Genomic DNA, 12,373 nt, shown 5'->3' with positions numbered 1-12,373 from the left:
AACTTGCTGAAAGTCTAATTTTCTCTCTTATATATCCAGACTTATGAGAAATCTAAAAGTAGTTGCATCCACCACATGGGAGTATGTCTCCTCATAATCTATTACTGGTCTTTGTGAGAATCCTTGTGAAACATCAGCGTTATATATCACGATTTTTATTCCTCACAAGACCCATTTATATCCACTGGTTTTAACATCATATGACGTCTTAATCATATGGTCAAATACGTCTTTCTTCCTTAAACTATTTAACCCCACGTTTCCATTCAATCCAATCTGTTCTACGAGTGCACACTCTTATATTGACGTGGGTTCATGATCCTCGCTTATATTCATAAATTCAAGTGCTACCTTGTATGCAAATAAATCATCTTATGTCGACATTCCTTATTGGTTCCATTATATTCCAGACATGATATAATCGATTGAGGTTCATTATTATCAGGACCTTTAATACTTTGCAGCTTGGCGTCCCAAGCTACATTGTTTGGTACATGTACCTTAGAGCCGGCCGGCCTTATCTCCATGTCTGGGATGGTTTCCTTAGTAACCTCGGATTTGGATTTTGATTATCATTCTCTGCACCTTTCTTTTGTTTCCGAAGATTCTTATCTTTTGGAACCTATTTGGTCTACCACGTTTCATACGTTGTCTAGACTTTGTAGCAACTTGACAGTGTCTCTTCTTGGACATCAAATTCGTTGGTGCTTTACAAGCTGGTTTATATATGACTTAGTCATTCTTTTTCGGGTCAACAAATGTGTCTGGCATTTGATAAGCTAGCTTTGTAAATATATAATCTTTGGACGTCTATTTTACATTCTTTAGTCCGAGGATCTTGCCAAGACATTGATGGTTGATTCCATTCTATTTCTTTTACCAGCTTTATTTTTTTTTCCTCCTCCTGGTCTTAAAATAATCTGTGTACCTGGCATCAAATATAATCACCCATAGTTGGCTCAAAGTACTTTATTATTGTGGGAGAATCATATCCAACATATATCTCCATCCTTCTTTTGAGGTCCCATCTTAGTTCTCTGTGGTGGAGCAATTAATACATAGACATCACATCCAAATGTCTTATGATGGGGTATGTCTGGCTCTTGACCTGTTAATAATTGTGATAGGGGATTTCTATGCTCACTAAATGGCTTGATGCGTATTAACTTAGGTGCATGTAAATTTCGTGTGGCCCAATCTGTGAATGGGAGTTTTGACCTCATAAGTTATTCTATCAATCAACTATTTGCGTTTTAAAAGATTTCGGCCAAGCCGTTCTTGGTATGGACATGTATCACATAATTTTTCACACTTACCCCCATGGACATACCATAATCATTTAAACGCTTGGGACATGTATTCACCAGTATTATATAGACATATAGTCTTTATTTATGAAAAAAAGGCTCGTAGCCGTTTTACTGGTGATGGCCTAATGAGTTTCCCTTGTGTACATGCTACACACGTGAGATTCTTTGGGAGAACTCTTCTTATCTTTTAATGTGTGCCTTTTGAATATCAATTTTCGCATCATGTTTGGACCAGGATGGCCAATCCGGTCGTGCCATAAAGTGTATATTTTCGCAGGCTTTTAGCCTCTATCATACTGATCTATGCATAGTCTAGGTCAGTAGAGAATGCATGTATAGTCTTTAGGACTTATTATGGCCTTGGGCGATTTTATACATATATCTGAAGGAACTCTTTGTTTCCTTCGCCCATTGTTTCAATATGGAAACCATTCATTCTTATATCTTTAAAACTCAATAGGCTGCTCTTGCTCTTAGAGCTGGGTGAATATAAGGCATCACTGATTTCTAGATGCATACCCTTAGGCAATAATATATTAGCCTAGCCATAGTCTTCTTTCAGACTGGCGATACCTGTTTTAGTACTTATATTGGCGTTTTTCAGTGTACTCATATAGAAAAATCATTCATTCATTTAATCTAAGCAGACAATGTAATAGAAATAAATTCAAGGAGATAAAAATCAGAGAAAGCATACAAGCAAAGCAATCACACAAGTTTGATGTCGAAATCAGATTATCAACTTGATTCTTTTAGGCAATCATAAGTCTCATATTCCATAAGATCATCTTGATCATGTTCGAAATTATTTTCACCATCTTTATAGGTCAAGTGGGTTTCAGGATTCTTCTCTTTCAGACTCTCTTTGATAGAGGTCACAAAAATGTTTGGGAGTCCTTCATATCTTAGCCCAATGGTTCCCCATTCCACATCTAAGGCACACTGATTTGGTCGAGCTTTTGTGGTTTAAAGGATATACCACGTCCACTGCCTTGACCATGGCTCAAATTGGGTTGATACCCACGGCCTCTTCCATAGTGATTCTCTCGACCAAATGTGTTATAGTGGCCATGGCCACGTCCTTTCCACCCTCCACGGCCATGAACGTGTGGTCTATCATTCTGGACGTGGTTACCTCTTTTTTTCTTTCTTATGCGGCCTTATTGGTATCAGGTAATGGAGTTAATCCAGGAGGTCTCAATTCACTGTTTCTCATCAGTAATCCATTATTTTTGCCCAGCTAGCAATAGACTCATCCACGGACTTATAGTCCTGGATTCTGGGATTCCTCCAATCAAATAGGGCCTTTGGTAATAACACCGTTATTTGGTGCTCATATCTCGATTTTTAACTCTGTCCAAAGGTCTAGAGGATTCTCTATAGTGAGATACTGATCTTTGAGACTCTTAATAAGATGATGGCTAATAATTAATATTGCCATGTATCAATCTTTCTCATTTGGCATTATTGTCTTCTATGATAAATTCACCAAGTCTTTTTGACTTTAGGATAATCTTTGTATCCAATGCCCACCGTAAATAATTATCTCCAGAGAGATTTAGGGCAGCAAAATCCAGGTTGATTTTCGACATCTCAAATCATATATCACTCAATATTTAGGTATAATTTTCATGCGGCCTTACTCTTAAAAACAATCAATTCGGATTTCATTCTTGTGAGGACAATGAGACTATCAATCTTAAAGATATTTAATCAATCAGTTAATTTCTAGTAAGTCTCAGCAATACTATTTCTATGTGCTCATAATATTATGGTTTATCAAGACTAGCAAAAACATATTCAATTAATCATGCAATTAGGGTTTAACAATCAATGGATTTTAGCAAGACTAGTAAAAAGATTTATTAATCACTCAATCAGTTTCAAGGCTGATTTTTGCAATGCTAGAATATAGATTTCAAGCATAAATTTCAATGAATCAGTTTCAAGGCTGATTTTAGCAATACTAAAATATAGATTTCAAGCATGAATTTCAATGAATCAGTTTCAAGGCTGATTGGTATTTAGCATAAACCATGTGTAAATAACTTATCTAGTATTCGAATTTATCAAACCTCAAAAACATATAATCAGATCAATCAATTTAATCGAACTTAGCATACAATCTTAAAACTCAAGACATTAGATTTTATCATGAATCTATCAACCTAGTATACGGATTCTCAATTCTCAAAGACATCCAAATCAGATCAATATAACCTATCATACGGATTATTTAGGGTTTCTATTTAAAACAGATCAGATTACAAAACTATCAATCCTAGCAGATCATATTAAACCTCAAGAATCATGCAATCAGATCTTTCAGATTTTAAACAAGTAAACCTCAATCAATCTATCAACCTATCGGATTATATAAGCAAAGCAAGCTAGCAACCTATCGGATTCAATCAATGTTTTAACAGGCTGGTCGGTTTAAACAATTTTAAATCAGATGAACAATTAACCAAGCAGGATGAGAAAATAAATCTATCAATTTAACGGTCAAACAATTCTAGCAACATAGCATCAGATTCAATCAGATTTAAAACCTCAATGATCAAAACCGAAAACAGTTTTGATTTCAAAATATTCGATTAGGGTTTTAATATGTGATTTGATAATTATAGTATAATTAATTCTGATACTTATATTATTTAGGGTTTATAGATATAGGGTTAGGGTTTATCGGATTTTAACTTGTAAAAACCGATTTGGGGTTTTAATCATGTAGGAACATGATTTAGGGTTTGGGGTATCGAACTTTTAGAGCTTCGATTTACTCAATTAGGATTTTTGATCTATTACCCTATGGTTTTGATTATAAAGATTAGGGTTTTAGGGTTTCATTCTTTATCAATCAATCCATGTTCAATTATGGGTTCTTAGGTTTTGAATTACCTTTTAACCTTAGATGATTGTTGAATCGGACCAACAAAGGAGTTGAGCCGCGAGCTGGACACGAACGAGACGCGAGCTGGAATGGATCGAGTCGCTTCTATCGGGTCGCAGACGTCCTTTGTTGCTTGATCGGGAACGCCTTGATTGTCGGACACGACCTGTCTGATGCTGTCGCGAACGAGGAAGAGGTCGCGTGCTGGAGCTGCTCTTGGGTCGCGAACGTCTGAGCTAGGATCAGGAACGCCTTGGGCTGAAGCTGATCGGGGACGCGAGCTGGAACAGATGCAGGAACAAGAGACGCGATCGGGGTTTAGGGTTCGTCGGATCGCCGGCTAAGGTTAGGGTTTTAGGGTTTTTCGATTTGGGTATTAGCTTAGGGATTTAGAGTTTCGTGCTGATAATGTGTTATAAAGGTAATGGAAAAGTCTATCTTTATTCATAACATAGAGGTTCCTTATATAGGAGATTACACCGTCATAGATAAATGGAAAGATTACAAATCATAATCTCTTGGTTATGAGTCATCCACAATTTGGTTCATAACAACAATTAATTTTTCTTCTTTTTAAGTAAAAATAAGATTTATCAAAGATTAATAAAGTATTGTCCCTCGTCTTTTTCTTTTGTTGTTTCTACAACTTATAAATTACAAGATTCATAAAGTTTAATATTCACGTCAAGATATTGTTTTTGTCTACTTCTCACCTTGTTTAAATTTTTATTTCATGATCACTTGTTTTGAAGACTTTAAATATTTAAAATATTTACGTTTCTGAAATTTGTATTTCAAAATGTAACTTTTACCAAATATGTATATATATATATTTTAAAGGTGATGGAGATTTAGATTGATAAGATCTGCGAATAAAGTTTAAATGTGCTTTTCATATTGGTTTTAGATTTTAAGTTTTTCTACACATTATGGCTATGTAAACATTTTATTTGATATGATCTATCTTTTTTAAAAAAATATGAATATTATTTATAAAATATTATTAAATTTAGTTTAATCTAAGTAAACCCGACCGAACCCGGTTCAGACCGGTCGAACCACAATGACCTATGACCCAAAAAAATTCTGGTTCGCTAGCCGGTTCGGTTTTAAAAACATTGTTAGGAGCGAAAACGAAACACTTAAGAAGATACATCAAGCGGTATATGTAATGACCCAAATTCTGGCCCAACGAATTCAGGTCGAGGCCCAAACCTATACCCAGAAGCCCATGCTATTTTCTATAAAAACTCAGCTCTCTACTTTGTTTTCTTCACCTAAAATCATCAAGAAAAGTTTAGAGAAAAAGAGTTAATGGAAGAAATGGGGAATTGTTGAAGAACCTGAGCCACCACCAGAGTTCGTCAGAGCCTTCTCACGCCGTGACTGTGTCGAGCTCGCCACCACCGTTAACCGCCCAAGGTAACACCAGAAACCACATGCATTAGCTTCAGTTTCGGGTCCGTTTAGTAAATCGCCCATAACTTCTTAACCATTGATAATTTCATGCATGGAAGACCACCATTGTGTTCCTCTCGACGAGATGAAGCCATAGACACCAACCACGCCGCAATCAGAGTCCGGACGAAACCGCTAGAGCCTCCCGAAGTTTTGCCTCTGCGTGCGTGAAACGCACGCGCCACCGTCTCCGACCGCCGTTCGCCGGAGCCGCCGTGCCCGGCCACCGTCCATCCGCCGTCGAGAAGCTGCCACCACATCGCCGCCTCTCCGTCGCCGCCGCCAGTGATTTTCCGGTAAGCCGTCGTCCTCCACCGTCACCGCCGGTGACCGTCGTCCTCCGCCGTTGCTGCCGGTGACCGTCGCTGGTGACTCGCCGGTAACTCGGAGTGAGTCAACTCGGTGACTCGGTCAACTGGTGGTTTGACTGTTTAAATTGATTTAGGGTTGGTTAGGTTAAATCGCCGGTTAAAATCAATTGGAATTCGGTTAGACTAAACCGGGTAGTTAAATTAATTAATTAATTAATCAATCTTGGTTAAGGTTAACCGGATGGTCCGATTGGAATTGATTTCGGTCAAAGAAAAAACCGTTTGGTTCAAATCAATTCCAATCTGGTCAAGGGTTGACCGGATTGGGTTAGAGTTGACCGAGTTGACCTTTGACCAGCGGGTTGACTTTTCCGTAGACTTTGATCAAACTCGTTTTAAACCGTTCGAAATCTGTTTTGACTCAGACTTTCGCCCTAATTTCAGATTTGGAGACTATTTGAGCAGCTGGAGTTCATAGATACCACTTTTCTCTATTGCTAAGGTGATGGTCTATTCCCGAACTTCTCGTACACGGCTTAGGACCTCTAATAAGTATAACTTATTTCTAATATATTCTGTCTGCTTGAAATCGAGTCAGTCATTGTTTGTTTTAGTTTTAGGTTCTTTTCTTAAACCGAAACTAGGGAGTTAGATGATTCAACACTTGATTGCTTCGCGTAATGTAAATTCTTAGTTAGAATTGTTTTTGCCGGATACAGAGACGGACTTCTGTATGCCGGATTGTATGAGAGGCTACGGCCAGTCAGTCGACCGGCTGGACCGTAGTCTGGTGTGGTCGATAAAGCGTCTGAGGGCAGTGACACCGAGCACTCTCTCGGAAGTGTTTGTTTGGCCTGTTAGTGGGCAGCGAGTACGCGCCTCGCTAGGACCATTGTTTGTTGTTTGGATACTTTAGGTGCCGTGTTTGACATGTATCAGAATTAAATTCTATTTATTCGGAGTGTTATGTCCGGGTCCATGGACTTCGGGGTAGCATCCCATACCTCACTGGGCGATTCCCCTGTCGCTCACCCCTCACCCTCCCCCTTTTCAGGTGAGACCGACGAGCAGGAGTGATTATCAAACCGGTGCTATTGGGCTTTTAGGCCTTTGGGCTTTTATCGTTATGCTATTTCCTATTTCATACTTTCAGACTTATGTTGTCTTTATATTTCAGACTTATGTTGTTATCGGTATTTGCGGTTTGGACCTTATGGTATTGTATTTGACTTGATATTATAATCTGGAGTTTATTATTATTTCAATAATTATTATTATGTTATTTTTTTCATTTATATTATTTCGAGAAAACTGTGTGTTACAATTTTTGGTATCAGAGCGGGGCTTTGTCTCGGCTCCGACCCGGGATGGCGATTTTTGGAGACTCTGTTTTAATCGGTTTTAAATGGTTTTAGAAATATATATATATACTTCTAAAGGATCTGGGAATTTTTATAAATCATAGCTCCTTTCCGTTCGGTATCACTCCTCTCTAATCGTCGGTATTTCGGTGTTCGGTAGAAGTTGACGTATTTGTCTTTGTTTCAGATGCCGCCAAAGAGAAGAGCAACACGTGCCCAGACCGCCAGAGATGCTAGCGAGGGAGGAGCCGAGCATGAGCAGCCCACAGTTCCACAGCCCGCTGCTCCACCGATTGATCAGGAGGCCATGAGACAGATAGTTCAGGATGCTGCTAGACAGGCCGCTCAGGAGGCCGTTCAGCAGATTGCTCGATAGGCAGCCAGGGAAGCCGCTCAGGTTGCTGCCCGAGTAGCTGCTCAGGAGGTTGCTCGTCAGATGGCTGCAGTTCAGCAGGGTCCTCTGGTTCAGGTGAAGCAAGTTCCACATATTCGGGTTCAGCAAGTTCCACCGGTTCAGGATCAGCAGATTCCCGTTCAGCATGATCATCAGGTTCCCGTCCAGCAGGTTCCCCTTCCTCAGGTTCCATTGCAGGAGGGTCCAGCTCAACAGTTTTCTCATGGTGTCTAGGATCTACCGCCACCACCACAGCGACCTCAGGTTTATCCAATTTATGATGAGATGTTATACAGGCTGACGTGTCAGATGAGGAACATGGATATGGAGCATTTTAGTGGGACAATGGATGCTGTAGCTGCACATGATTGAAAGTTAGCTTTGCAGCGAAAGCTGGAGATTATTGAGTGTCGACCAGAGTTGTCGCTCAGATTGACTATGCAGTACCTTCGTGGAGATGCTCTTATATGGTGGGAGGGAGTACGATTGAGTCACTTTGGGCCAGAGAGGCTTACCTTCGCATACTTCATCCGAGAGTTCGATAGGAAATACTTTCCGAAGGAAGCTATGGATAGGAAGAAATGCGAGTTCGAGCATGTAAGCCAGGGTGAGATGTCTATCAGGGAGTATGAGGTTGTGTTTAACCAACTTCGCAGATTTGCTGGAGTGGGCATTTCCGAGGAAGACTTGATCAGAATTTTTTTGAGTGGGATGCGAGTGGAGATTCGCAACCGGTGTCGTGTAGTCACTTACCACAGATTGGGAGAGTTGGTGGAGAAAGCTGCTGAGCAGGAGGCAGGTTTGGCAGAGGAGCAGAAACTTGCTAAAGCAGTTCATGTTAAGTCTGCAAAAGCTCCAGAGTCCCATAGCAGAGGAGGAGACCAGTACCAGTCCGGGTTACCGACTTGTCGCCGTTGTCGTCGCCGACATAGTGGGAAGTGTCCTAGGTGTTTTATTTGTGGTCAGCTGGGGCATATTGCGAAGTATTGTCAGGTTAAGCCTGTGGATACGGTTCCAGTCAGACAGATTGCAGCACCAGCAGCACCAGCAGTGGCACAAGTTTGCTTTGGCTGTAATCAGCCAGGTCACTTCATTAGAGATTGTCCGAGGAGGGGCAATACGGCACTTCCACCACCACCGAAGCGTCTAGCCATCGCTCCACGTGTGTTTGCGGTTGGAGATCCTCAGGGAGCTGAGCCGATAGCGGGTATGTGCTTTTCCATACTTGTTATGTTTGAAAATTTTGGTTTCATGGTTATCATGTGTAGTTAGTAAAATTTTTGTGTAGGATCGGTTTCGGTTGGAGGTGAGTCAGCTCATACGTTATTCGACACGGGAGCTTCTCATAGCTTTGTGAGTCCGCGTTTAGTCCAGTCTTGGTCCTTTCGGGGTGCCTTCGAACCGAAGGCTAAGCAGATTCAGACAGCCGGCACGGAGAGATTGGGAGCCGTCGGCGTTCATCACGACGTACCAGTCTTGCTTGGAGGGATTGATTTACTCGGAGATTTGACGGAGATGGAGCTGAATTACTACGACGTTATTCTCGGGATAGATTGGTTATCACGACATCGAGTAGTACTGAATTGCCCGAGAGCGAGAGTTCATATCCCTAGAGCATAAGGGAAGATCATATTCCAGGGGATTCAGACGCACCAGGGAATTTCCATTGTCTCTATGTTGCATGCAGATGAGTTATTGGAGAGAGGACCAGAGGGATTTTTGGTGACCATTTCGATGGTTAAGGATGACGGCCAGCATGAGCTGCATGACATTCCAGTGGTTGCAGAGTACGAAGATGTTTTTGAGGCTTTAAAAGGGCCACCACCAGCTAGAGAAGACGTTCTTCCGATCAAGGTAGAACTAGGAGCAGCACCAGTTTTACGAGCTCCATACCGCCTCGCACCAGCTGAGATGGCGGAGTTGAAGAAGCAGTTGGATGAGCTATTGGATAAGGGTTTTGTCAGGCCGAGTACTTCACCGTGGGGAGCACCAGTGTTGTTTGTGAAGAAGAAAGATGGGAGTTTCAGACTTTGTATTAATTACAGAGGTTTGAACAAAGTGACCATCAAGAATAAGTACCCGCTTCCGCGTATCGACGAGTTATTGGACCAGTTGCAGGGAGCTTCATGGTTCTCTAAGATTGACTTGGCATCGGGATACCACCAGATTGCGATAGCTGGAGGAGACGTGCGGAAGACTGCCTTCCGTACACGCTATGGACATTATGAGTTTGTGGTGATGCCATTTGGGTTGACGAATGCACCAGCAGCATTCATGAAGCTTATGAATGATGTGTTCCGCGAGCATTTGGATAAGTGCGTGATTGTTTTCATCGACGATATCCTGGTTTATTCCCGAAGTAGAGAAGAGCATGCTGAGCATTTGCGGATTGTGTTGGGAAAGCTTATAGAGCATCAGTTGTTTGTAAAGTTGAGTAAGTGCAGCTTCTGGCAGAGGAAGATTGTATTTTTGGGCCACATGGTTTCAGAAGTAGGAGTTGCCGTAGATCAGGAGAAGATTACCGCCATTTCAGAGTGGCCGACACCTAAGAGTGCGACAGATCTACGTAGTTTTCTCGGTTTGACTGGGTATTACAAGAAGTTTGTCAAGGGTTTTGCCAGCATTGCAAAGCCGATGACGAAGCGGACGGGGAAAGACGTCAAGTTTGATTGGTCAGACGATTGTTCGATGAGTTTCGCGGAGTTGAAGAGACAGTTGACACAGACGCCCGTTTTGGTACTTCTGAGGCCAGGGATACCATATGAGGTCTACACTGATGCGTCAGGAAATGGATTGGGATGTGTATTGATGCAGGAGGGTAAGGTCATTGCATATGCATCACGCCAGTTGAGGCCTCACGAGGTCAACTATCCTACGCATGATTTGGAGTTAGCAGCAGTCGTATTTGCATTGAAGATCTGAAGGTCATATTTGTATGGAGAGAAGGTGAAGATTTTCACAGACCACCAGAGTCTGAAATACATATTTACGCAGGCGGACTTGAATTTGAGGCAGCGTAGATGGATGAAGTTGTTAGCAGACTACAACTTAGAGATTACTTATCATCCGGGAAAGGCCAATAAGGTGGCAGATGCATTGAGTAGGCGCCGGAGCGATGTATCGGGAACCAAAGAGGTTCAGGAGCTTACTGGGACACTTGCTAGTCTCAGATTATGTGCAGTTACTGTAGAGGGAGAGTCAGTTGGCCTTAAGGCTGTGGAACATGCAGATTTGCTGTGGAGAATACGCAGAGCTCAGGATGGTGATGAGGTTTTGTGTAAGCAGATCGAGATAGAGAGTATTGGATATCATACAGCCTCTAGCTGGATGTTCATGTATCGAAGCCGGGTTTGTGTGCCAGACGATGAGCCGTTAAGGAAGGAGATCTTACGGCAAGCACACCACTCGAATTTTTCTATCCATCAGGGGAGTACAAAGATGTATAGGTATCTGAAGCGCTATTATCATTGGCCTGGTATGAAGAGGGATGTTGCTTCATTTGTATCGCATTGTCAGACGTGTCAGATGGTTAAGGCTGAGCATCAGGTACCTAGCGGGTTATTACAGAACCTGCCATTGCCATAGTGGAAGTGGGACATGGTAACTATGGTTTTTGTGACGGGGTTGCCGACCACATCAGGAGGGAAGAATGCCATATGGGTAATCGTGGATAGACTTACCAAGTCAGCCCATTTCCTAGCGATTAAGAAAACAGACGGAGCTGATCAGTTGGCGCAGACTTACATCAGTGAGATTGCATGGAGTTCCTGTCAGCATTGTATCGGATCGGGATGCAAAGTTCACATCTGCATTTTGGAGAGCCTTCCAAAAAGCACTTGGGACCAAGGTCCATATGAGTACGGCTTATCATCCGCAGACAGATGGTCAGTCCGAAAGGACTATCCAGACCTTAGAGGATATGCTCAGGGCTTGCGTCCTAGATTGGGAAGGTAGTTGGGTGAAGTATCTACCTCTAGCCGAGTTTGCCTACAACAACAGCTATCATTCGAGTATTGGGATGGCACCATATGAGGCTCTATATGGTAGGCCTTGTCGCACACCACTTTGTTGGACAGAAGTGGGGGAGCGACGTGAGATAGAACCAGCCATGGTTCAAGAGACGGTAGAGCAAGTTGAGATGCTCAAGGTTCGGCTTATGGAAGCCCATGACCGTCAGAAGAGTTATGCAGATAAGCGGCGTAAGGATTTGGAGTTCCAGGTTGGCGACCTGGTATACCTGAAAATGAGGACATTTCAGGGAGGATCTAAGACTCGGAAGCTAAAGAAGCTTAAACCGAGATATATGGGACCATATCCTATTTTAGAGCGGATCGGAGCAGTTGCTTACCGACTGGATTTATCAGGAGAGTTATCAGATTTCCATGACGTGTTTCATGTTTCGGTTTTGAGGAAAGTCATGAGAGAGCCAGAGCTCATTTTGCAGCAGCCGCCTAGAGAACTTGGCAAAGGTTTACGTGGGTTGTGTCAGCCAGTAAAGATATTGGATCGCCAAGTGAAAGCAGATCATGGTATGATGACCATGTTGGTCAAAGTTCATTGGGAGAGAGATGGTATACAGGAGGAGACTTGGGAGTCCGAGCCCCAGATGAGGATTGACTACCCGGAGCTATTTTCGGATGTCATTG

General features: G+C 42.1%; 1 protein-coding gene across 1 annotated transcript; it reads left to right on the top strand.

Moving 5' to 3' along the window:
• Positions 1–8,165: 8,165 nt before the first annotated feature.
• Positions 8,166–9,347, top strand: LOC125590373. The gene is made up of 2 exons (XM_048763927.1): positions 8,166–8,934; positions 9,016–9,347. Exons 1-2 carry the CDS (start codon positions 8,166–8,168, stop codon positions 9,345–9,347), a joined length of 1,101 nt encoding a protein of 366 aa, XP_048619884.1.
• Positions 9,348–12,373: the final 3,026 nt, after the last annotated feature.

The sequence above is a fragment of the Brassica napus genome, chromosome C7, assembly GCF_020379485.1.
Source record: "Brassica napus cultivar Da-Ae chromosome C7, Da-Ae, whole genome shotgun sequence".
Taxonomy (NCBI): domain Eukaryota; kingdom Viridiplantae; phylum Streptophyta; class Magnoliopsida; order Brassicales; family Brassicaceae; genus Brassica; species Brassica napus.
This window is presented reverse-complemented; position numbering and strand designations above follow the sequence as displayed.

Bases quoted from the DNA above. Each gene is read 5' to 3' on its own strand.
- LOC125590373 (XM_048763927.1), top strand. From the start codon at position 8,166: ATGCAGTACCTTCGTGGAGATGCTCTTATATGGTGGGAGGGAGTACGA. The intron at 8,935-9,015 runs GTATGTGCTTTT...ATTTTTGTGTAG, and splicing joins GGGAGCTGAGCCGATAGCGG to GATCGGTTTCGGTTGGAGGT.